The sequence below is a fragment of the Mastacembelus armatus genome, chromosome 18, assembly GCF_900324485.2.
Source record: "Mastacembelus armatus chromosome 18, fMasArm1.2, whole genome shotgun sequence".
In the NCBI taxonomy this organism is placed as follows: domain Eukaryota; kingdom Metazoa; phylum Chordata; class Actinopteri; order Synbranchiformes; family Mastacembelidae; genus Mastacembelus; species Mastacembelus armatus.
In genome coordinates, this window is record NC_046650.1 from 8355525 (window position 1) to 8382372 (window position 26848).

Consider the following 26848-nt stretch of genomic DNA (forward strand, 5'->3'; position numbering starts at 1 on the left):
ATAATTATTATGTGTTTGATGTCTATCAAAAAGCAAATCCCAGTGTAAGAAGACTATGTGTTCATAACCGGAGCTTAACCACAGCAATGACAGATCAGAGTGATTTGGACGGCACCGACACAAAACACTAAAAGCAATGACAAACGTCATATTATGTCATTTAGTTTGGAGAACTGAATGTAAGCGATCAGGCGTACCTATGATTAAAGCACTACTCTAATTAGAATCGAAGACTTACATATTAAAACAAATTTGCTCATTAAAGCAACTAATACAGTATCTGTGCATAAAAGAGACACAAAACAGACCATCAGAAACCCCAGTGTGCTGATCATTTTCTGTCGGGGTGTTGGTGATGACAGGGAACACTGGCCGGATTTCACTGGTGCCTACTTAGCAACAACTGGGAAAGAAATCTCACACACATCTTGCTGCCGTGGGGAGAAGAATCTCAGCAGAAAACGTAGCAAAACCATCTAACACAGGAGGACAACAGCCAGCTTCATAAATATGGAGGGCAGAGTGTTGAGGAGCGGGAAAGAATATGAATATTTTACTGAGCTGAGGCCAGAGGGAGATTGTTGGTGAGGATGGCCACAGAGAGGGAGAGTACAGCTGCTTGCTTCAGTGTTATATAACACACAGCTAAACAGATGGACACACGCAACACAAATGGACACTGGTATACAAACTGAAAATATACAGAACACACACACGGACATTTCGCTCATTGCACACACACACACACACACACACAGGGAAGAGCACAAAGAGAGGCATAAATGAACTCGGATGACAGAAAAGATGAATGGACACACACACACACACACACACACACACACACACACACAAACACACACGGTCGTTGCTGTTGTCCACCCACGACTATATCCATCCATCTTATTTTCATTATACACAAGATGCCAGCCCATCTGGCACAGTAACTTCCTTAATACACACATATAGGTTATACAAACCACAGCTGCACACAAACATCTCCTGGGTCAATACAGTGCAAACTCATCATCTTCTACATTTTGAAATATCGTTTAAAAAGATCAACAAGTGATGTTCAGGTAGTGAAGTAAAGGATAAAGCTGGTCATACATTGTGTACATTGTACATTGATGTACATTTTTCTTCATGAACTGATCCTGCTAATACGCTTTGACCTGATATCTCTTATCTCTCTGTGTCAAAGAGGCTCAAGATCCAAATAATATTAGAAGACTTACTAACAGTGTGGATTTTGATTTTTCTATTAAATTAGTTGACAGTAAGAAAAATGTAACATGCCTGATCCTCACCCTAACTCTGAAGCTGTAAAATGAATGCAACGTAAACCCCTAAATACAAAATGTGATGTTTGAAGACGGTCATTCATTCGCTCCCTCCCTCAGTAGTTTGTTCAAGGTTGTCACGCTGTCATTCAGCTCCCCTCTTGTTCATTCAGCTAAAAACCCTCTCTGATTGTTTTAATGGGAAGGCTGGGCAAAGGGCGCGACAGCTTTAGTCACAGAAAGAGAGAGAAAGAGAGGGATGCATACGGAGAGAAACAGTGGTACCGAGAACAAATGGAAACCCTCAGTCCCTTGAGCGCTAATTTGCATACACACACACACACATACACACACACACACACATATACACACAGGTCGAAGATTACAGAGCAGCATAAACAAGAGATTAAAATGAGAATGACAGCATTCCACCTTAAAAAAAGGAGTTGCACCCATTGACTACTAACTAAAATATAAACATGCATGTATGAATGCTTCACACTACACACACATTGCAGAAATATAACCCCCCCCACACACACACACACACACACAGTCAAACATTTCAGTGTTATCGTTTCTAGTAGTCATGCTCAAAATCACTAATACTACCTTAAATAACACAGCTGCAAGGTGAATACAACACACTATCGGCAGTGCTCCCATGAGCTTGCATGCACACACACACACAGACTACAGTACAATGTAAACACACACTATCAGGGGAAATCTAACACACACACACCCTCTCAGATAGCATATCTGCATGATAACACGCAAAGATTTAAGGCGGCCAGCACACACCCATATCAACGCAGCTCTAAAGCTACACACACATGTAAACACTTTCCTACCCACCTTCGATTCTCCTTCCACGCCTTTCCCACCTACTCAAAACACACACACTCAGTCCCCCCCCCCACAAACACACACACACTCGCCCACACACACGCACTCCTGCCATCCATCCAATTCCTCTCTCCCCTCTCCGTCCATCCTTACCTTGCAGCAAGCTCTGGAGGTTGAGCTGCGCCTGCTGGTGCAGCTCCTCGACACAGTCCGGCCTGCTCCACGAGCCGAACACGTTCACGCTCTGTTGCCATGGAGACCTGAAGTGGGCCGCGCCGCCGCTGCTGCTGTGGTTGCCGTCGCCGTGACTGCTGCTGCTGCTGCTGCCACCGCGCCTGCCGCTCTCCACCTCTAGACCAGTGGTCGCTGGAGGAAAGAGGGAGAAACGAGAGGAGAGGGAGGAGGGAAAAAATGTTGAGAGGAAGTGATGGATGGAAAGAGAGTGCAGGAGAGAGGGAGGGTAAGAGAGAGGAGGAAGGAAGTGAAAAAAAGGAGGGAAATGAGATTATTGAGAGCAAGGTGGGAAGAAGAAGGAGGAAAAACAGGAGAAAAGTGAAGGAGGAAAACAGATGCCAGGAAAGAAGGAAAAGAAGGTGAATGATGAGAATGAGGGATGAAGGGGGAGGAAAGGTGAAGGACAGGAGGGAGGGAAAGGAGGAGGGAAGGGGAATAAAAGAGGGACAAAAGAAAATGATATGAGAAGAACAGGAGGGAGAGAGAAAGAAAGAGTAAACAGAAAAGCAGTCAGAAAGAGAATGGAGAGAGAGAGACGAGGAGAAAAAAGGAATGAAGAAAGAGAGAAAAAAAGACATGTAAATAAAAATGTATGAATTTGCATAGCTAATACCCAGAGACGTAGATTACATAACGCAGTGTGTTGTCAGGGAGAACAAGGACCGAGGAAAGAAGGAAGGAGGGACAGAGGTAGAAAGAAAGAAAGAAGGATTAAGGAGAAAACAAGGGACAGAGGTAGAGAACAAATTTGAAGGGGAAACAGAGGGAGGGGACACTTAATTAGGAGGGAAAAGGAGTGGGAGGAAGATAGAGGGGCCGTCACTGGAAGAGAGAGAGGGGGGGAAGTAGGGATTAGAGTAGGGAGGTATGAGAGAGGAAAGAGACAAAGAGGGATTGTGGCATTAGGGAGAGAAAGAAGAACAAGAGTGGGAGGAGGAGGGAGAAGAGGGGTGACATCAAAAGGGAGGAGAACGAAGGAATGAAGGCCGAAAGGAGGGAATTTGTGCGATTTGAGTAAGAGAAGGAGAAAAGGACTGAGAAAAAAAGGGAGGGAAACGTCGGCCCATGTCACTATCAACCCTCCAACACAAACAGACAATCAAAACAAATTATCCTGGGCGATCGCAAATGGCCATTCAATGTCGACATGAATGAGGCGTCGCCATGAATCAGTGCTGATGAAATAATTTGACACATCCAGCAGCTGATAAAACGTGACTAAGAAACACAGGAAACCCTGAATGTGACAGCAGGCACAATCCAACCGAGCAGTTGGGCTTTTTAAAGAAACACAAAGTTTTTGAGCGAGCACAGACACTGATTCGTTCTGCTTACTGGGTCTGATGTCGATCACAGGTCAATTAAAGAAGACAACTGGCATTAATCACAAAAGTAACATGAGTATTTGTCCAGTAGCTACGTCAGCAGTTGGTTCTGCTTTAAAAATAACTCAACATACTCACTAAACTTCATTTTCATAATGGACGATTATACTAAATCACTGATTATGTTTAATAGTGTAGCCGAGCCTCTTGTGTAATATTCCAATATGAGCATAATTAGCAGGGTTGTGTAGTGTAGAGATGAACACAAACAGCTACAGTCATGTAACACGCATGACCTGAAAAGCAACTACTACTGTGTTTTGACAACATAAAAGGGAAAGTCTGACTGCAGTAATACATAAATAACATAAATAGTTTAGATCCCGAACAGCAAATACTGTAAATATAAATGTAAACTCCAACGTGTGTGTGAGAGCCTGAAACTATTTTGTGATTTGTAGCACTGTTGAAAAAGATGTGGTCAAAATTGAAAGAACACTTGGTTCCTTGCAGATAGACAGTTATTCTGCAGTGAATCCACCGGCACTATCACGTCTTGTTTGCTCTGAAGCAGCCGTCTCCTCTCACAAAACCCACCATACTGTATGGAATCGCAATTTCACCCTCAGCTACCGGCTTCATCTTCCTAAGCTGCTTTCACACAATCGGCTTCCACCAGTGAGAGCGACTGGTTATGATACAGACGAGCACATCAGTTAGCAACAGCAGCAGAGAGGAGAAGAGAGGCAATCATGCATGATTTATAACATACTGTAGAACGGACATATATTCTCCCCACGGAGCCTGTTCTAGTGTTGTTTTCATTTGGAGCCTTAAGGAAGAGTACCACTCATTCCTTTTGCTTTTTTTTTGTTGTTGTTTGTGTTTCCTGGATGTATGAATTGCACCATGATTCTCACTACAAGCTAAATATCCAACTAGTTAACGTGTGTTTGAAATTAGTGCTACCACAATAGATCCTACTCATTTGCAGCCTGTAGTATTTTAAGCTGCAGCACTTCAAACAGTAAGTACTTTGGCAGTACTTAGTGTATGAAGTGAGTTAATTTAATCAAGAGTATGTCTTTATATCCTGTATGCAAAACTTCAAATTGTCAAAAGGATTCGAGCTGTTGTTGGCATTTGAAAATATACAGAAAAATACTTTTATCACTAAAATATATTACACTGAATTAAAGCAAATTATAAAGCTGATGCATAACAAAGGCATGTTTTTAACCAAATATTTATTTTAGTATACACACCTGCTTTTGCACAAATACAAAGTTAATATAGATTGTTTTGCCACTGCCGAAAAAAAAAGAAGCTAGCATTGTGATATTTTTCTGAACAAATTGGGATGTGGGGTCATGTTTTTCAAATGCCTGATTCCTTTTCTCATTGTTTAGAATAAGAAGGATGCAATACTGCTCTTAGCAGAATAAGTACCTAAACGGGAAACTGGTTCCATCCATTATCCATGGATAGGAACCATAGGATGGATTTGGAACCTGTTTATTTGTAATGAAACCCTAAGGTCATCTTGGATACTGGGGCATCAAGTCAGCTGTGTTAAACATGAGTGATTGGTGGCACCGACCTCCACAGGATCACAGACAAAATACATGTTTGTAAAGTCATACTTAAATATATAGCTTAAATATCCAGATACTCAGATTGACATACTGTGTAGCTACTGCAACTTCACAACTGAAAATCCAACACAGAGTTTTTTAAGATGTGGGATTTTAAAAAGTTAAATATATGATAAGTGTGGGTGAGTGTGTCTGTGTGTGTGTTTGTGAGAGTTAAGTAATATGTGCCTCAGGTGCTTCTGAAAGTGTGGCACAAATGACTGCGTATACACAACAGCGAGAGAGAGGGTGTGTGTGTGTGTGTTAACTACCTTAGTTGCTATCATACCTCTGAGGCATCACTGTTACTGTGAATGTGTGCTAGGGATTTCTCACTGTTTTCACTGCACATAAACACAGCACGGAGTCATCATCTGTCTAACAAGGTTCTTCACAGACTGGAAGCCTCGCAGGATTCAGGTTCAAGTCCTAAACACATCAACTGCTGGTACGTCGCACGTTTCCATTGGAGCCAACAACAACTGTCCATGATGTGTCCATAAAGATGAAGAAATATGCAGCAAATATTTATAAAATTTTCTTGAACAATTCAAAAAGGTTTGTTTTTGCACTTGAGAAACAGGCGAATGAAGGCAGCTATGGTGGCTTGCTAACATTTGCTAATAAGCACAGATGAGTCCGTAGGGAGTCATGTCTCCTTTGAGGTTAATGCCTAATTCTTGATTAAAAGTTGAGCTGCACACAAACACACACAGGCTCATATATTCACAGAGCACCCTCCTCAGCGGAGATGTCGCTCTCTCTCTCTCTCTCTCTCTCTGCTCCCTTATGTAACCACGGTGACACAAAAAGGAAGGAAGATGGAGGGATTGGACAGAGAAGACGCAGAAGCCTCTGGGCATCACTGGGCATATTTAGGAAAAGAGAAAAAAAAACCTCAACCTCCACAGTCCTTTTGCAGAAAAGAAAAAGATGGCTCTGAAAAGAAATGCAGGGTGGTCACATGTTCAAGCACCAAAAAAGCCAACATGGTTATTCACAGTCACGCTCTGTTGAATTGCTGTTGATGTAGATTTTACTAAAAAAAAATAACCCTGTATAGATGTGAGTTAGTTACACTACATACAGAATAAGAGGTTTGACTGAAGCATCTACTAGTTCACAGTTCACCACAGTGCAGTGGAGTGTTTTAATTTAGCTTGGCATGTACCACCTAGATGACATGGTGGCACTGTTTTAGGATCTCCATAGTGTCATAAATGGTATGGTTTGAGGCAAGTGGGAGTCAAAGTTGACAGCACCCTTGCAGCATACACACCTGGGTGCAACCACTCAAGTGCAAAGGGATGATGGTGAATCATCACCTGCATCTGTGGCAAACTGTTGAGAGAGTGACCTCCTCTATCATTAACCTTGACCAAGTGAAAGAGAGATAGCGACTAACAGAGAAGTGAGAGGCGGAAACACCTGGCGGTACTTTCAGCTGACGAAGAGAAAACACCTGAGTGAAACTATGGCTCTCCACAAGAGGGAGAGAGATGGCACAACCATCCTCACTGAAACAAAACACACAAAACGTCTCTTTCTCCAACACATTCAGGCCTGAAAACATTTGACGGTCTACGCTATATTGCCATCATACGACACACACAACTTCGCCTGCATATAGAAACAATAAAAACTAGCAAAAGAAGTTTCACAATACACCTACTATGTATTGACACATTCACCAACACACAGTTGCATTAGCAAGGTGCTGTATGAAGTTATTTTTCTCCAAGGTGTATTACTAATTCATTCCCCTCTGTGTGCGTTGGTGTGTCAGCAGGGGCAACACAGATTTAGACAAGCTGTTATCACCGGACACACACACACACACACACGTATGAATGGGTAAACAAGCCATCACCCACATACTTGCACAGATTTCATGTATGCATGATAAAAATACTTCTGTGTATCATTCACACACTGGTGAGGAAATGATGATGGAGCTTGTGCTGTACACCAAGTACCCACCTGTCTGCCTGTGTGTGTGTGTGTGTGTGTGTGTGTGTGTGTGTGTGTGTGTGTGTTTCTGTGTATGGTATGAATATGTAGCTATTTGTGAATGACAGGCTTATGAGCTGCTATTAGCATTAACCTGGTGTTCAGCAGACTCATTTATATCTATCTTAAATAACACTATCACTGCACAGTGAAAAGCCAGGCTAAAACGAAGTGCATGTGTGCAGGGCCTGTGTTCTCTTTGGGTTAATAAAAGCTGTGCAGTAAACCAGATTTACAGACTAAACTGAACATTAGCCATCCCTCTGGGTGTTGTTATCAAAATGAACCAGGCTTCCTGAGCAGCGACATTATCCATACTGACCTCTGTTGCTACGACTGAGTGAAACAAAGGTCAGCGTAAACTCTGCTATCAAGGTAATAAAGCACCAGGGCTTATATAGTGTGAAAATACCTGCTGAAAACATATGGGGCTAAAGTCAGCGAAGTCAAACAGTATGAGTGACATCCAAAATAGCAAGCAACAAACTTATACTAATCCCTATCACGCAGACACATGGTTTAGCTATTTAAAGTGTTGTTTATACCAATCATCATGACTCTGCCTGTGCCAGAGTGGCCCACACACCCTGGTGCATAAATGAGCAATTAGCTGAGTGTAAATCAGAGATGCTGAAGTGCAAAAAGGTGCACAGGAAGCCAGGGTCACTTCCTTCTATGACAGACCAGTGATGAAGCAGGGTGAGTCAAGACAGGACGGTGTTGGAAAGGATGATATTAATCATAATTTGGTCCAGTACTTTGGTTAGAACACTGGAACAACCAACAAGACAAAAAAAACAGAACATTTAATCTAATCATTTCACTTCATTCCTTACTTCCTAATAGCATCTAATCAGCTTGTATGAGTTCATTACAGACTGCATTTTAATATCAAGTCATAAAGCCTTAAGGAACTTAATGAAGAAACTTACTTATACTTACTAATAAAACCCCTTCACTGGTAGTGTGCATGCCACAAGTTTCCTATCCAGAACACTGTATGGAAAACAAGTCGGCTCTACACCTCCAGCTTTGGGAACATTTAAAAACAAAACGTGTCATTGTTAATGGGAAGGTCTAAAAGCTGGAAGTTCATCTTTCTGTTAAAGATCAGAACATTCAAAGGCTTTTTCTATTTCCTTTTGGCCTAGTAGATGTCGGTGTCATGGTGGATACATTTTAGTGTATGGCTAAGCCTCCTGTTATGTTCAAAGTAAAGTTATAAGGTCCCACAAATCACAAGGGACAATCACATTCATCCATTAATCTTTTGATAGTACGAATTGGTTCTACTGATCATCAAGGTGACTGTTTTATTATTATATTTAATTTCATGGGAAATCCATGAAGAAAAGTATGTTTTCACCCAGTGTGCCCATTAACTTTTAGCCATGCAGTATGAAGTAGTATATATTTTAAAGACCTTGTGTGGGTTGTGGCTGCTGAGTATATCTGACAAAGCTTTAGCCAAGCAAGGTAAAGGCCGCTATTTAATGTGCCCACAACTGTTCAATCAGCAGAAATTTGAGTGTATGAATGTCTTTAACTGTTACACATGTAATTCATTTATAAGATATGTGTGTTTTGGGGTGTTATTTAAGATAGACATGCAGCTTCTGACTGCTGCAGAATCTGACTTTTATATAGCTCAGTGCTGCCCCCTTCAGGAGAACCTGCTACAAAACACAGACGACAGTGAAAAAGCCACCAACTCAGACATCAGATATTCATGTTGTGTTTCTGTCATGATTTTAATTAAGGGATTTACTTCTTAAGACACTAATTGCATAAACACATTCAAGACTTTTTAGGAGTAGTCACAGCCCATTCACAATCACACAAAACCCATATCTAGTATTCTTAATTATTAGTCAATGATTGGAATCTGCAACTATTCTGAAAACTGATCCAGACTCTAAAATCTGAATATTTGCCTCTCTAAATCTGTGAAATCTGAAATCTGTTTTCTAGCTGAAAACAGTCCCTGCAATATGCACCAGTCACTGCAGTCTAATTGTACAGCTGTATCAGCTTTGAAGCAAACAGAAGTGTTCTACAGCTCTACGATGAGACCTGCTGTCTGGAGTGATTCGACCCTGGATGTAATTTATAGTGACATGAGCCACAATTCATTCCCCCCATCCCTCCTTTCACTGGTTCATCCTCTTGCTTGCTCTTCCTCTAAATCACTGCCCTTCTTCCTTCTTAGTTCTTGGCATGTCTCATGTGATTTCATCCTTTATTTCCTAGATCACACAGTTCTTCCTCCCCACTTCTTGTTTCTCTCTCTTTTTCCTTTTTTCGCTGTTATCATTGCCTTATTCCTTTGAGCTTCCCAACCTCACCCTCCTTTTTTCTTATAACTGTGGAGAATACAGCTGACATGCCAAATGGCCATTTTTGTAGTGTGTATGTAAATGAAATGTAAATATATGTGTCTGTGTGTGTGTGTGTGTGCCCTTGTGTATACCTGTATACAGCCTGCATACAATGAAATGTACCATCCTAAAATGACGCATCAGTAACTGAACATACTGACATACTGATTTCATCTTCCTGCTGGATGAGCGTGTATTTCACATGTGTGTGTCAGTCGGGGCCTAATTGAAGAGACGGATGTGTTCAACCATGTTTGCTAACAAGAACAAAGATCCAATTTTATGCTAATTACTGACGCAGAGATTTGCGTCACTTTGATTGCGATGGTTAGTCGGACAAGGAGATAGTTAACATGACTCACCACCAGGAACACACACGCACGCACGCACGCACGCACGCACACGCGCGCACACACACACACACACACACACACACACACACACACACACACAAATAGTAGCCTTGCCTCCCAAAACTGCCCTCGTGGAGACAGTGTATCTTTGAAATTAACAACCATTATTTTTAACACACACTCTTATTATGCTGTGGTTGCCGTGGATACAGCCAAAATCAGCCTGGCGGGGAAACTGCAGTGACACATGTGATTCACACACACAAACAGGTGCTCATACACCCAGAGAGAAGCATGAATGACTAAGTGTTTCAAAGAGCTTCACACACTGGATTTACTTGTGCATGTGACTGTGTTTGCAAATGCATATTTTAGTCTTAGATCTTACGTGGATCTTGTTAATTAATTCTACCATGTAAAAACTGGCAATGCTTATTTACTTTTGTTTTGTAAAAATCTATAGAAAATAAATTTTGCTACCCCAATATACCATAATGAGCAATAGAGCATTTATAGCCCTACTACAGTGCACAACTAATCTCAGCAGTGAAACCACACAAAGCTAAATTATTGTATCCATGGCAGGATGACCCAGCATATTAGTCCTTTACATACACAAGTTATTTATAAAAGCATAACAGAGCAGTTAACTGAATAGAAACTGTGCACTGAGAGAAATGTTATGACTCACCATAAGATCCAGTATTTAATAGCAGACTGATGTCAACACCTGCTTAACACACATTCACGGTCTTCAAAACTAGGGTAAAAATCTGACTTACACACAGCTACAGCTCTGTGATCTTTGGAAATACCTCTGATCAGCATCTTTGATGCACACAGACATGCTCAGTGCAGCTATAAATTTACTTGCACCTCTGTGACTTATTCCACTATCCACTGTATATGGTGAATCTGAGTTGATCTGTCTTGGACACAAAGTCCTCCACAGTGGAGCAACATTACTTGTGGTTAAATTTGCTGATTTGCCAGTATTATGTGGTGGTATGTCTAAACCCACAATGATCTGATATGCTGTGCTGCCAATAGAGGAGTTATATTCATTAAAAAATACTGCTGAGCTCAATCCATCTGAAGAGAAAGAGAGGATGATTTCAGACAGTCAAACCTCCAAGTTAAAAACCTCTTCCCCAAAGCAGGATTCCTGATTTTTGATGTCATTCACTCTCTGCGGCCGCACCGCTGGCTGTGTATGAGCATCTGACTCTGTGATATTTGAGCTTCCTGACCCAAATATGAGCTTTATTTTAATTTGTCTACAAACTTGAAAATCCCTTCAGATCCCCTTAAAACTCTCCTTCGGCGATAATCTCTTATCATCGAGTCTAAATGAGGTCAGCGGCAGCCTGACTCACATATCTGACTCTGTGCATGAGAACCGTTTAAAGGTGCTGCCTGGAACTTTTAACAGCTTATTACACATTAGTAACACATCCATGTTGTGATTACCATAAACACATGATGGAGTTAACTGTCAACTGAACAACCTACAGCACATGCATTATTTACATACTTGCTCACTTAGCCCTCTATGTAGCTTCAACACTGGTGTAACTCATATCCAGAGTTTTATGATGAAATGTCTGTCACTTTTATGACTGCAGCTGTAAATTGAGACGCCAAACACACAGACACACCCACAGAGTCACTGATTATTTATCTCAATGATTGAAAACACACACGCACACAGCAGATATCACTGGGCAGGACAGGACCTGCAATCCTGCCACCTTCTACCAGGGGTCAGGAAGTTTGTTTGTATATATATGTGTGTGTGTGTGTGTGTGTGTGTGTGTGTGTGTGAGAGAGAGAGAGAGAGAGAAAGAGTGAGAAACAGATGAAGAGTTTGTATATCTGTGTGCAGTATGTGTCCCTCTACTCGCCCCAGTGGTCAAAAACACTGCTGAAAACAGACAGGTTTTCCAAGGTCAGTGGGTCTACCTGTTCATTTTTGCATCCCTGTCCAATTCACTCTATCTCTCTCACACACACATGCGCACACACACACACTCATTCACTGTGTGTTCTTTGCCAAGGCCCTTCTCTGTGACCTTTTGACCCCATCAGCCGAGGTCAGTGCGCACTCATCCTGCTCTAGTCCATCAATCTTCCTTTATCACTTTACCTCTCACACACCCACACCCTGTGGTACACAGGACACACACCGGGACACACAGTCAGAACAGTTGTCATTACTAATCTAAGTGGAAAACATCTGCACAAGTCACCCTGCTACATCAAGTTTCAAAATAAAAGTTTAAAAAGACAGAAAATGGTTACAAGACAGGGACACAGCAGAGAGAAAAAGGAGTAGGACAGCAGCAGGCTGTAAATCCTTTTTCCAACTGACAATGTTTTTCCTAAATGTAACACGATGTAACAAGTCAACACTTAACATGGCAGATATCTCAGCACACAACAAGTATCCTGACAACTTAAAGGCGGAGTGCGCCTGTATTTTATTTATTTTTTTACACAACAAAAGCACAATGCATGATGTGTTAACATTTTATGCTGAACAACACTTGCAGTGTTTTAATATTTTATGTTGCAACAATCCACAGTAAGCACTAGTCATACTGTTTTAACAGGAAGAGCTGTGCTTTTATTTTGGCCTTCTGTCATGCAACAAACTGTAATCCTGCTCCAATATTTAACTTTTACAAAACACTTCTGTAAAGTTTTTTTGTGCCAGTCTCACAGCAGAAGTGCAGTTTGTTTTCTTAGTGTAAATACAGTGATGGAAGTGTTGACATTGTAGGCACCTTTGTGTTTAGTCTGAATTTTAACTTTTGATACATAACTTCCCAACACATTAACAATGAGGTGGATGATTTTCTATTACAATAGTAGCAAACAACTGGATAACAGATGTGCACACTGATTTTTACGTTTGTTTTATTGAGACAGCCCAGAGCAGAGAGCGCAATGAGGTGATGATGATGGGAGAGCCTGCTTTTGATTTCTGCAGTTGCAAATTAAATCTCTTGTTATAATGATCACTATGTTGGTATTGTAGCTTTAGCTCCAGAGTTGTACTTCCTGTCTGGCCCACGTTGGCAGTCAGTCTCATCTGTCAGAACAGACTACAATCCCCAGAGCCACCTTATCGCCAGCTGCCAGGCACTCACATTTGTTTTGGCACCAGTTCCTGTAGTCCTAGCCTGCTGGTGACGTAATTCAGCTCCCAGTTTGCTCACGTTCACAGCACTGTTCATAAAGAATGTGTTTTCTTTTCATCTTGTCTCTCATTCAGATTTGTTCCCACTGTGTGTCAGTGTATGTATGTGTCTCGACCTCTCTTGGAGGGTTGATGCTGCACACGTCACCTCCCCTTATGTCACCAGCCAGCAGACACAGAAGAGCACACACACACACACACACACACACACACACACACACACACACACACACACACACACTGGCCCCAGAGGGCTGTGCTGTCTCGGCCAGATTACTTCCAGGAGCCATTGTCCCAGAGGAGAATTTGACAGGAAACAGCACTTCATCTATTTCCTGTTTCCTTCCCTTTCACCAGACAGACAGGTCTAATAAACACAAACAGCACAGGCGAAACAGTGCTACAATTATCTGATGAGCCTGTAACAAAACATCTTATTAAAAGCAATTTATATAAGTTTGACTTCATTTGACATGACACTAATATGAAATGATACAATTACTATTAATAATAATAACTCTAGCGCAAGGAGGATATTAGCTCAGTTTACATTTCTGAATAATCTCATTTCAAATCTGTTTTTGATCGTCTAATGTATTTGAAATATATTTCCAATTTATTTTTAATATAGAAAAGTATAATGTTTTTATCTTAAGAAAACAATTTAAATATGTATTTCTTTAAATTGAAGTTCAAGTTCATATACTGATCTAGCATGCCTTTTATCAATAAAAAGTAATACATGATCAAAAAGTGTCACCTCCCCTTCAATTTCCATAAAGTAGCTGAAGAAATGCTAGAGTTTCCCTTCAACCTCTTCTCCTCCATCTCTGTTATTCCATCTCACTTCTCCCCATCCATCTCACTCCTCAGGCTCACAGCCGTCACTCTAACCATCACACATCACAGCCAAGCCGATCCGACAACTGAGGCGCCGCATTTAGCAACTCATCTGCATAAAAATTTGATGAGGCTTGATTTCTTTGCCTTTCATTTTCATATTCAATTGGACAACAGGGGGAGAGAGCAAGGGATATAGAAACACAATGAGGGAGAGAGTGAGAGATAAGAGATATGCATAGACTATTGTGGAAACATGATGTATAAACATGTCAAATACTGTATGTTGCCTAGCACGACTGTGTGTGTTACGGTTAATGCCTTCTTTCATTTTTCCATAGTGGAGTGTAAAAATGCTGTGTGTGTGTGTGTGTGTGTGTGTGTGTGTGTGTGTACTGGATATTAGAATAATTGTTCCATTGGAAACCATTGTAGCTGAGAAGAAAACCACACTGTGACCACACCAGAGTCAAAATGCACTTTCAGCAGTATAGTCAAACCAGTATGTGTGTGTGTGGGACATTAAGCAACACACACACACCCACAGATGACCTCGGCTGCCCTTATGGCACCTTAACAGCGATGTGTCAAGATTTTTTCACAGGGAAAAGACTTTCAGAGGTAACAGCTTACACACACACACACACACACACACACACACACACAGACTAAGCGATCGATTTGTTTTGCATGCCAGTCTGCAAACAAATTTCAAGCATGACCATACATTTACCACTTATTCAACCAGCAGATTCACTCCCTGTGAATTTTTCCAAGCGTAAAGCTGCTTATCTGTTATGATTATCCTGTTTATTAGAGCTTTTCTCTAAACCTGTGAATTACTAAGTACTTGATTTTAGACTGAAATGCTACAGTGAAATTTCCTTTCCTTGTCAAAGCTGTGAAAAGGTGCATATCTGATCTCAACACACAGATTCAGATTAACCACGACCTGTGATGCTCCTGCATGGTTTATAACACAATATGAATGTTGAATATTGCCTCAAAAATATAAAATCCAATAATAAAAACATGATGCACATGTAAAACAAAGAAATTCTGCTAATAAAAATACATGCTACATGCTCACGTGTAACATTCTTGGATTGTTCTTATCGTTTCAGTAGCACTCCATTCCCTCTCCAACTTCCATAAAATCAAGATTCCTTCATTTCCAACCCAAAATAATAACAATATTCCCAGCGTCTCTTACCTGGTCTGACCCAGAAAACTTCCATGAGTTTATTCCTAAACTCCCTCCGACACACATGTAAGCTCAAAATGAAAAGTGGAGAGGGGAAAAAGAAGAAGGAGAAGGAGGAGGAGAGGCCAGCTGCCTTCTGAGGTAAACCCAGTGACTCATTCAGGCTGCGGCCGTGAGCGTCAGCAGGCAAAAATGAGAGAGGGGTGAAAAAAGACATGGTGGGAGAAGGGGGAAAAGAAAGAAAGCAAGAAAGATAAAAACGTGTTTTCTTTTACAGTGCAAGAGGAGAGAAAGGGAGGAAACAGTTGTTGTCGGGTGTTGTCCTTCCCCCTTTCTTTTTTCCTCTCCCTTGCTAACACTTCCCTTTCCCTTCTCTCCCCTGCAGCTCTCACCTTACAGGAATCTGCAAAGTTTTAAAGAGATCAGTCAGGTGATAAATGGTAGCAGTAAGTGATGGGAATGAACTAACCATAAAGGTATTGCCTGGGGGATAGCTCACATGCTTCATCCACAGTCCAGTATCTCAACAATTTAAATGGTTTTAATCAAACCACAATAAATTATGAACCACATATTAGAAATTAAACAGCAGTAGGACACTAAACGCAACTGAGATCTAGTTCATACAGTATCATCTACATTTGAATGTTTTCTGCCCCCCTCTCCCTTTACTTCATCTATTGTGGGTGCTGCCCGGCTCCTTTCCTTCCTTTCAACATTTACTTCCTGAAAACACTGGAGGTGACAAGAGGCCCCAACAGCACTCACACATTGTGTTTAAACTTTTCATACGGTGTGTAAATGTGTGTGTGAGCAGATTTGTGAATAAGGTATGGCAAGGTTCAATCTCTCTCAGCTGAAACGTTACCTTAAAATCTTTTTAATCTTGGCATACTGCTCAGTTGAGAACGAACTAAAACAACACATGAAACATACATGCAGTAAAATACAGAAATCCAAAGATGTTACTGGCCAAAGTTGACTGTTGTAACCACACACACTCCAGCTGCTTGCAATTGTAAACACTGAGCCGACCCTAAATATGTTGCAGGCTCCAAAACAAGACTCTGCTGAACCACACGAAAATATACTGCATGTGTTGGTCTGTGCATGACTACTTGCTTCTGTGCAGCACTTATGGACACTTCTGACGTTTTTCTTTTATTCACATGCAAAATAAATCTGATGGTTGTTATGAAGAGAGCCAGAGGTCAAAGGGCACAGAGTGTTTTTCTGTGCAGGGTCCAAGCTCTGAAACTTTGCCAAGTGAAAAGTTAGGGAGTGTTAGCGCTGCTGTTGAAGCACATTTTAAAATAAAGGATGCAGATAAAATTAATTCACTGTGAAACAAACACGTTTGCTTTATATAAGCTGATACTTCTTCATCCATCATTGGGGAGCATTGGGGGTGTGTGTGGCATAAGCATCGCTAAGTGCTTGCATTCCCAGAAGGTGTAGGAGTTACACATTCCCAAAAAAGAAATAACCCACTATCATTTAAAATAAAGTGCTGCATGTTACAAAATGACTATTTCCACCAATGTGAATCAGTGAAATGATGTCATTGTCATCCTGATGTCTAATGTCAGTGTCCATGTGGATATTCACTATCAGCTCATGGTCAATGTGAAGTGTGTGTTTATGAATATCCGATCATTTCTGGAAGCCATGGCAGCCAAAGCGGTAGAGAAGCCAACCTGGGACTGTGAGGGCGCTGAGTCTGCAGATCTCCACTACAGACAGTGTGAATGATTAATGTGCTCCTCACCTTACAATACACCAGCTAACGCTCCTCTCAGCAAGACACTAAACTCTGGACAGCACCCAAAAAGCTGCTCAGTCACTATTAGGACTGCAGGTGCTCTCTGACTCCTATGAAACTGGATTTAAAGCACAGCAGTGCAGAAAAATACCAGTTCTGGAGGAGATGTCGGGCTGCGCAGCAAGTCTTCCTGGGAAAAATGAAGGTTAAAAACACAGAAGCACTGACTGTGTTTTACTGCAGGCCTAAGAGAAAACTGACCATACACAGTGCTATGCAACCTAAATAAGTAAGAGATCACACATTTTAAAACTTACAGTCATGTTAATACAAATATTACAAATGTGATTTGTGGACATCAACACAAAGAGAAGAAATATGCACTTACTGAAGGTGCATTGTAGTATAATACTCACCCACACATTTGTTTGCTGTGACAGAAAACTTTATTTTTGATAGTTTGATTGTTTAAAATTTATTTACCTCAGTTTAACACCTGTTGGCACCCAGTGAGCTACTTTTTTCATTTTTGTGCTTGGTTGTGAACAATTGTTTATCCTAAACATGACATTAAGTATAAAAAGAAAAAACACTATCATTAATCGTTTGCTAAGAAAAGTGAGCAAGAAGAGGGATGAAGGCTTATAACAGCCTGTAATCCCACCCAATCTGCATTTATGCTGTGTTTTATCAAGTTGCTTTACTTAACTCAAAGTATTTGCTCTACAGAAGATGGGACCATGTGAGTGATGTATTATTAGATTAGACTAGATTGCATTAGAGATGCATCAGGCATTTTATTGCTGTAGCTGCTTGAGGTGGAGATTAGATAAAGTAAAGTAAAGTCCAGCCAAAGTTCTTTACTGATGATCATAATACATTGACCAGTTAAACTCAATGCTGGGAAAAGTTGTTTCACAAACGCCAATTCTCCAAAATCCCCCATTCTTTTCTGTCTAGACATAAATAAAAGCATGTCTATGAAGTGCTCCTGAATACTGTTAGGAACTAAGAAAAAAAAAGAGGATTCTTGCTTGCTGCATAGAAAAATGAGTCTTAATTGTACCTATAAATGACAGAGCCTCCGTCTCAGCTGCCTTTGAAATGCTCACTGGATAAAACTGTTACCAGAGAATGACTTCCTCCTGCTGCTGTCACAATATGTCATCACTAACACACACGATGTCTCCTAACATATGACTCCGCCCACAACGAGGCAAACAGATCAGTAGGCAACACACACACACTGTTGTTAATGAATGTGCCCACAGACAAACGCACACACATGCTTGGTCACTGGCAGAGTGCCGAACTGGCATTCAATTGACCTGCTTTAACACCTGTATGGTTGCCATGGCAACAGCAGCCTTAGCCACACACTCCCGGGCACTGTTTCCTGTTTCCTCCCATTCCTCCTCCCCTACTTCTTCTTCTTCTCCCTCCATCAACCGTCCCTCGCTCTCTACACCTGCTCTTTCTCTCATCCCTCTCGTCTCTTGCTTCACTTTCTCTAATCTTATCTTGGCTCAGATCGCTCAGCCGCTTTATCCAAACCCTCCTCCTTGCCTCCATCCAATTATCTCTACACACACCCCTTATCTTTTCCTCCCTTTCTTTCTAGCCCTCTCTCTACCTCCCTCTCTCTCTTGCTGCAGGGTGCTGGCTGTGCCGAGAATGACATCATCTATCTGAAAATATATGAATGAACACATTCGGCATGTGGGTGTACGGTTGGTTTAGCATGCTTTTTAGTGAATGAAAATAGAACAAATAACAATGGAGTGGAAGAAAGGTAGTCAAAAAAAAATTTTTGTTGGATTTTCGAGCATAAAACCTGGAACAAAGGGAACGTGTTGCTGTGTGATCACTACAAGGGTTGCATAGCAGCAGACGAGATCAGAGACAGAGGCACCGTAACAGAGAGATAACTAATCGACATTCTGTGTGTCTTTGTACGTACATGCTTCAGAGGAAGACTAAAAGCAGAGGAAATTATGGACAAATGAGAGAAAAGGGTAAAAAAAAAATTTGCTGAAAAGAGAAGAGGGGAAGATGAGAAAAGCACTAAACAAGCAATCGCTAAGAAATAATGGCACCATAAATTATTGCCATGACTTGGCCAAGTAATGTCTGAATAACTACTGACTCTGACCAAGGAGATTAGACCAGGGGAATAGAAAAACAGATCCATTTGTGGAGTCAGAAATATCAACAACCATAAAATTCTAACTGTCACGTCATACATGGAGGGAGACTAAGCTGGTCAACAGTCTTTCTGTCCTTGGAGCAGTAGTAGCAGTAGAAGGCAAACACTACCCAGGATGAAACAATAAAGTGTCATTTCACCCTCTTACACTTGAGCAATTTTTGAGCAATTACATGTTGAAGTCTGATCCCAGCTTAAGTAAGAGATAAAAAGGCATATGTGTTAATAAAACAAGAGATGAAAGTGAAGTTATAAAGATGGCCAAGAAGGAAAAAGAGACAGTGGGAAAAAAAAAAAAGGACGAAGAATGAAAGAGAAACCGGCAGATGAAAACACGTCCGACTGAGCAATGAGATGATTAAAAGTAAAAAGCTGAACTCTTCTTGAAGACATGAAAGGAAAATAACCAGAAGAAGAAGAAAGTGGCAGTCAAAGCAAGCATTAACAGCGGCACAGATCAGAGGAAATTAAGACTCCAATAAAAAAAAAAAAATCAAATGAAGAAATCACAGACCAACCTGCACCGTTTTAGAGACTCTAGAGATCTCTGGTTGTAGTCCAGAAACAGTGCATCAATAAGGACAGTGGTAAATACATGTGTAAACAAAAAATGACAGATTTAGCACAGTTAGGGGTTTCCTTTGGTCCAACAAGTTCTCCATAGCACAGTTAGGGGTTTCCTTTGGTCCAACAAATTCTCCAAATTAAACGACAAATTTCATCCGTATCACACTTTGTCTTCTGTATCACCCACTTTGCTCAGTGGTCACACATGGATCTGGTGATATGCAAATATATATCAGCCATCACCATTTTACACACAGCACCTTTAGGACCTCTTGTCCACACTGACTCAAACATTAAACATCAAAGAAAAAAAAAAAAACAGCTCACTTACTTGCTTTCTCTAGAGCTTTCAACTTTATCATTATTCATCATAATGCTTCAGTTTTTGCTTCAGAGACAATAACTGTCATTCACAAAAACCACATAGATTCCTTGTGGATAAACTTCATTATAGGTGGTTTTTAAGCCTTATCTGGTGAGCAGTCTTCATGAAAAATGCACTTTTCCAGTCATTAAGCATCAATTATGTCTCTTGTCCCTGACCGCAACATCATCATCATCATCATCATCATCATCATCATATCAGTAATTACAGAAAATTATGGTGTCTGGTATATAATGCAGCACCTGGAGACAGTAGCAGCAATAAATGTGCTTCAGATGCTGATTAAAGACGAGGTCAAACATATCGAGAAGCATCTTGTGCTGATTATTGCACCACAGCAGGTGTGTGCAGGCTAGTTGGCTGTCAGTTTGTGTTAAGGCCTACATACATACTGCTCTCACAGACAGACAAACATACACACACACACACGCTCATTTATTTCTGGAGTCTTACCCTAACCTTAATCATAACAACTAATTCCCTAACCCCAAACTTATACCAAGCCATAGACCTAAAACTTAGTGGTTGACATGAGGAGGATCAGCATCCGGTCCCCACAAGGAAGGCTGAGTCCCATGAGTGTGTGTAAACAGTCTTTGGATCCCACATTGTGAGTAATACCAGGCACACAGTTCTCTGAGGGATATGCACATCATGTGTGCAAACAGAGAATGAGCATATGGGTGTGTTTACTCTTGGTTGGCATTGTGGGCACTGTGCAGCTCTGCAGCATGACATAAACACTTTGCATGTGTGTTTTTAATGCAACATCCTCCTCCCAGCCCTTCACCATGCCTGCCTCATGCTTCATTTATCTCCAGCCCTCCAAAAATCACTCATTTTTTGCGTTCTTCCTTTCTTCTTCATCCCCAGTCATTCCACCTCCTTTCCCTCCCGCTTCATCCTCTTCCTCACTTTCCACTGTCCATACTCTCACTATATTCTCTCTTTCCTCTTGTCCTCCTCTTCCCTCCTTGTCAGGTGAAGAAGCAAGTAAGAGGGGTCAGATTTACAACGACTGTCATCTCTGCTTCTCTCTCGTTTCCGCTCCCCTTTCCCACACACACTATCTCTACCTTGCTAGCTCCTGTGCACCCTCAGAGAAAATTAAAGAGTCGACGAGTAATCCCATCCAGCCCTGCAGGATGAGGCAGTGCAGCCAAGCAAGCACACACACGCATTCATGAGACTGCTGCATGTGGCATGTAAAACCTTAGTATTTGAACACACACTCACACAGAGCTTTCAGCTCAGCAGCCGTTAACCAAAAGCCAAGAGTGTGTAGGACACACACAAACACACACACTCTCAGTCTCTCAGCCCAGTCACACACCAAGAGGCAAGAGACCAATTGACCTAGTTCATTCAAACCTGGGAACCCAGACGAAGGGAAAGATGACTGGAGGAGAAGATAGATAAATGGATGGGTGGAGGAAGAAGTGAAAAAATGGTTGCACCAGAATGTGGATGCAGTGATGGGAAGATGAACAGACTGAAGACTGGATTAAATATCAAACCAATGATGAAATAAATCATTGAATCAAATCACTGGTCCAGTGGATGGAAAACAGGTAACACACAGCTAGATCAATGGACAAATAGGAGAATATATGGGGGCTTGATAATTGCATATGCACGTGTAAAAGCATAAAGCATTTTGGAAGCAGAAATTAGGAGACAAACGGCCGCAACAAAGGGCTGGATTCAAAAATTGTACTAGACAAATCAACAGACTGAGACTGGTGAATAATATGAAAAAGACAGATGGATTGCAGGGTGAAAAGAGGATGCATGGTCATGATACACGTGGATATGACATATTTTGGATAGAGGGATGGAGAAAATGGAAGGAAAACAGCCAGAAGAATGAACTGAATGTTAAAACAACACTACATACAGATATCATACAGATATCTATATGAGCATGAATAGACGAGCAGGTGGGGTAAAAAGAGGGATGCATGTATGTAAGACGCCTGAATTTGAGACATTTTGATGGAGTGATGCAGAAATTGAAAACACCTGGAAAACCAATACTATATAGACAGTGTATGGCCAGTTAAGTGAGCATGTGGGTGAATGACAGCTGAATCAGTGTTGAACAAATCAGCACAGATGATGCAGGGTTGAAAAAAAATGATAGAAAATGTTCAAAACGCAATAAAAGTCCAAAACAGGGAAAGGTAAAATACCTGTTGCCGATTTGGGTCTGTGTCTTCCTTTGGGCCGTCGTTGGGAATTTCCCATACTATTCTTCCTGTCCCAAAACATCACCGCTTCATTCCACCAACACACACACCCACACACACACTGGCTGACTGACTGACCGAGAGAGGCTGACAAGGTGTGTGTGCGTCTCGTGTGTTAAAGCATGTGAGTGTGCAAGACGAGCGACAACCAAGAAGAGTGTGTGTGTGAGAGAGAGAGAGAGAGAGAGAGAGAGAAAGGGAGGACAGAGAGTCACATCATCACTGAAGCCGACTGCATCCTGGAGTGTGTGTGAAGCTCGGCATGTGATTGCAGCTGAGGATGAACAAGACTGAGAGAGTGACACAAGATGAGGAAGAGAGAGAGAGAAGAGCGTGTGTGTATGTGCGTGTGTGTGTCCTACGCTACGTGTGTGTGAGCTTGCCTGACTGCATCGCGCTACGTGAGCTGTTGACAAAGCAGGCTGTGTGCTGGTGTGTGTGAACATGAGTGTGCAGTATGTGACAGAGAGGGGAAGAATGAGTGTGTGCGCGCGCACCTACAAACATTTCAATCAAAGGTTTGGATGGTGCCGGTGAGTGTGTGTGTGTTTGTGTGTTTTTTGGAGGGGGGGCACCAAAAGAGAAAGAGAATTTGTTGTGTCAATTAGCTCCCAGCCAGATGCATCCAGACACTGCCGTTCAATTCATAAAGAGCCAGGCAGGAAGGAGCCAATCACAAGCCAGAGACCGAGAAAGGATGATCAAGTTCGAACGAGGAACAGAGAGAGAGAGAGAGAGAAAAAGGGGAATGGATAGAAAGAGGTAGAGCGAGAAATAAGAAAAAATGGGAGGGGTTGGCAGAGAGAAGGAGTGAGAGGCTATCAGCTATGTGCCTAGAAAACACAGGAGAAATACACCACATGGACAAAAGTATGTGGACAGCTCTATGCACATATCATTGTCTAAGTACTTTTGAGGTAGACTCATTAGTCACAATTAAGGAAATGAATGAATTACACAGGTTCCCCCTTCACTCATGGCCTTATAAGACACAAGTCCAAAAAAATTAAGAGAATGAACCAAATAAAATCTCATAATTGTATTGTTCAGATCTTCATCGTCCTGAATATGTTTCAATCTTCATTTTCCGTGCATTCAGATATTTACTTCATAAATATAAAATAATTAATAAAATTTTGCGTTTACATAAAGACTACCTCACCAATTTGGAGAAAATCCTTGTTGCTGGGTTCTAAAATCCAGTAAAAATCTTGAAACCAGAAGAATTGAGGCTGGCAAAGCACAAACAGTCACATATGGGGGGATTGTTCAGGTGTCCACATACTTTTAACTATAATGTATCACTGCAAGGACAGAGAGAAAGACCGCAGAAGAGTGAGAAAGAGGGAATGAGAGCAGGAAAAAAGAGGAATGTGTACTGACAGAAATTAATAAATGAAGAAGGTGAGACTGGGTCAGATGGAGAGGGAGAAATTGAAAGTGAAGTGAGTGGCGCAGGGAATGAGATCGAGAGGGTGAAAGAGTGAGAGAGATGGAGAGAAAGGTCGAGAATACAAAATGAAGAGAGGAGAGGCCAGTGGATGATGTCTACCTCCTCAACCATCCAATTCCTATCGATTCTCGTTTCCTTATCTGGTAAACAACAGGTGACACACACATGCATGTTTGTTTTCACTCCCTGTAGGGTCCAACTATTTACCTAACCCCAATCCTTCTTTCCATGTAGAATAATCCAAAATATTCCATGAATTTCCAGGTGCAGGGAAGCTAACATCCAACTTTCACAATCAAGACACTATAAGAAGCCCCTCCAATACATAAAGGGGGGATTTTAACAATCATCAACCATTTCATCAGCTTTTCAAACAGCTCTTAACACTTAACCTTTACTTTATGAGTCACTTAATACATTTTCATAACAGGTATTAAGAAATTCTGCAATTTGTCCATTAAGTGTTGCTGCTACAGAAGCCACAGCAGCCATAAAGCCACGGTGAGCCAATACACAGTATAAACAAATATTAACACACTTTAATCTGATACAAAATGCATTTTTAAAGTTAAAAAAGAAAATTACTTCATCAAATGCTTTGCATACAAAACAGGTCACCATCACAAATGACACCTGACTATACCATAGTTTCACACAGACACAGCCTGTAAGTGATTTCCACAGTAAAGAGCCATGGACGAGGCCATGCAGCCTCTCCTCCTGTCTCGTCCATTCATATCTATTTTCCTCCATCACAGTCTAATGTCTATAAAGTGACATTTATAATTTATCACTTGCAATTACACTTTTCTCTGTGTTTTAAATATTTGATTTGTTAAATCCAGCTTTAAGATAAATGTTACAGGTGGTAGCTATATAATGGTTTTAAGATGTCCAAATACATCAGAAAGTCATGAACATAAGACAGTCCCTGCCTGTGTCCTTGTATTGATCTGTGGCAATGAGGATGGAACTGCCGCCATCGTAAATGTGCTCCATCTTTGCTCCTCCTCCATCTCTGCCCTGCTCTGTCACAGCTTCTCTTTCTCTTCATTTTCACTGCTGCGTCTCACATCCTGTCAAACAACTGAGGAAATATACTGCAGTGTGCTGTCTAAAATATTAAATCACACCCACACAATCACAGTGATCTGATCATTGCAGGTAATCAACTTATCTCCTTAAATATTGATGGATGAAGCATTAATAAAGGTAGTGTGTGTTTTTCCAATGTGTATATGCTGGTTACAAAGTGATATATTTCAACACCATCTGTAGAAATGACCTTTTATTTATATATAAACGTAGTAGGTTTTCCTTTTAGCAGCACCACCATCATGACAAATGTGAAGTACAGTGAGTAACAAATCTAAATTAAACATTGGTCTTTCTGTATATGCTGGTCAGATATGAGGAAACGAAAATAGGGTTTTAGTTATACGACTTCTGTCTGCTTCCTTCCAGAGAAACAGAAATGGACTCTGCTCTGTGGCAATAACAGCCTGAGCAGTAAACTGGGAAAAATGACTTCACAGTTCATGTCCTTTCCCCAAAGATGCATTTTTGTAAATTATCCTCCACTTTATTAGCATCATTATGGTTATACTGTCTGTGTCTTGCAGGATGGATGATGCGTGTTTCTCTGCCTTTCTGCTCTTGCTCCTTACAGAATAGGTTCTACAGTTAAGGACTGACCGTAGAGTAAAACAGGAAGCCGGAGCTGGTGGCAATTTGGTGTCTTGCTCCGTGACACTTCAGGATGGCTGCTGTCACAAGAGCTAATACTTTATAAGTGAAAAAACTTTTCTCCTTTTTCTTTTGCTATAGGGAACAGCAGTTAATAATCTCCGGCATATGAGGAACTTATTTGCAGAATGAAATCTGCTGGGATTCCCTATTACAAATATCCCTAAACCATCACTAATCCCGGTTCATCCCTGGGCCTCCCACAAAGATTGCTGTTAGCTTTTTGCCTATATTCAATCTCGCCACTTACGTAACGTGTGTCGAGGCCTGGAGGGGGGGAACAGAACGCTGTTGAGAGAGCAAGCTGCTGCCTTTCTTGCTGATTTGCCTTTTTGCCAGCCATTTTTCAGAACATCTTGTTAAGTCGGCGGCATCGATTTCACACAAGCAGCTAAGTCTTGTCAGCTATCACTGTGAATAACGGGGATACTTACTCTGTTTCTCCCTGTTTTAGATTCTGTCTTATGCTGACAGCTCGTTTTATCACATATTCTCTCCCGTTTTCTTTGAACCTCTTCGTCTTCTTTTGACTATTTTAGCCTCTCACTCTGCTTGTACCCATGTTTTTTCTTTCTCCCTCTCTGTCCCAGAAAAGCCAGACAAGGTGAGAAAATTTCACATTCCCACTTATTTTTCTTTCTCTTTCTCTCTTCTTCTTTTTCATAAATTCACATAAGAACGACTAGCAGACCTATTTCCCTCTTATCCGACTTGCTTTCTCTTTCTGTCCAAATCTCACCCATAATATTTACTGCCCTCTTATCGCCTTTTGTAACCATGGCCCGACCTTGAACTGGCATACAAACAATGCATGCCACACCAAACCTTCTCATAATAAGACTACGGTTGCTCAGAAAGACATGAGCGCAAACAAAAGACATAGCAAACCAAAGCTCGTGCTCCATTTCTTTCCCTTTAACAACAGAATTCCAGCTTTGTTTGCATCTGTCATGGTTTGTTCCATAGGTGTGTTACCTACTAGGAAAGCCACTATTAGGACTGAAAACTGACACCAAAAAAGATTGACCTGTTTGTCCAGTCCAAATGAAATAAATCTGCATTATGGCAATTTGTTGTTGTTTTTTTCTTCCAGCTGCACACAGGAAGTGTACAAACTCGTTTAACTTGCTTTGTCTTTCCAAAGAGCTTGCAAACTCATTTCATGAGTACA

The 26848-nt window shown here is 41.2% G+C and overlaps 1 protein-coding gene across 2 annotated transcripts in view; it reads right to left on the minus strand.

The window, feature by feature from the left end:
- nhsl2 (NHS-like 2) overlaps nucleotides 1–26848 on the minus strand; it is an 81971-nt gene that overhangs the window by 25400 nt on the left and 29723 nt on the right. Inside the window, exons 1-2 of one of the 2 annotated variants that reach the window (XM_026328744.1) lie at nucleotides 15319–15453; nucleotides 2283–2495 (exon numbers count right to left, since the gene is read on the minus strand). In XM_026328744.1, the coding sequence (XP_026184529.1) occupies nucleotides 2283–2495; nucleotides 15319–15343 (238 nt within the window). In that variant the 5' untranslated portion in view covers nucleotides 15344–15453. Of the gene's footprint in view, nucleotides 1–2282; nucleotides 2496–15318; nucleotides 15454–26848 lie in introns of those variants that run through there. The other variant, XM_026328735.2, reaches the window with a different exon arrangement.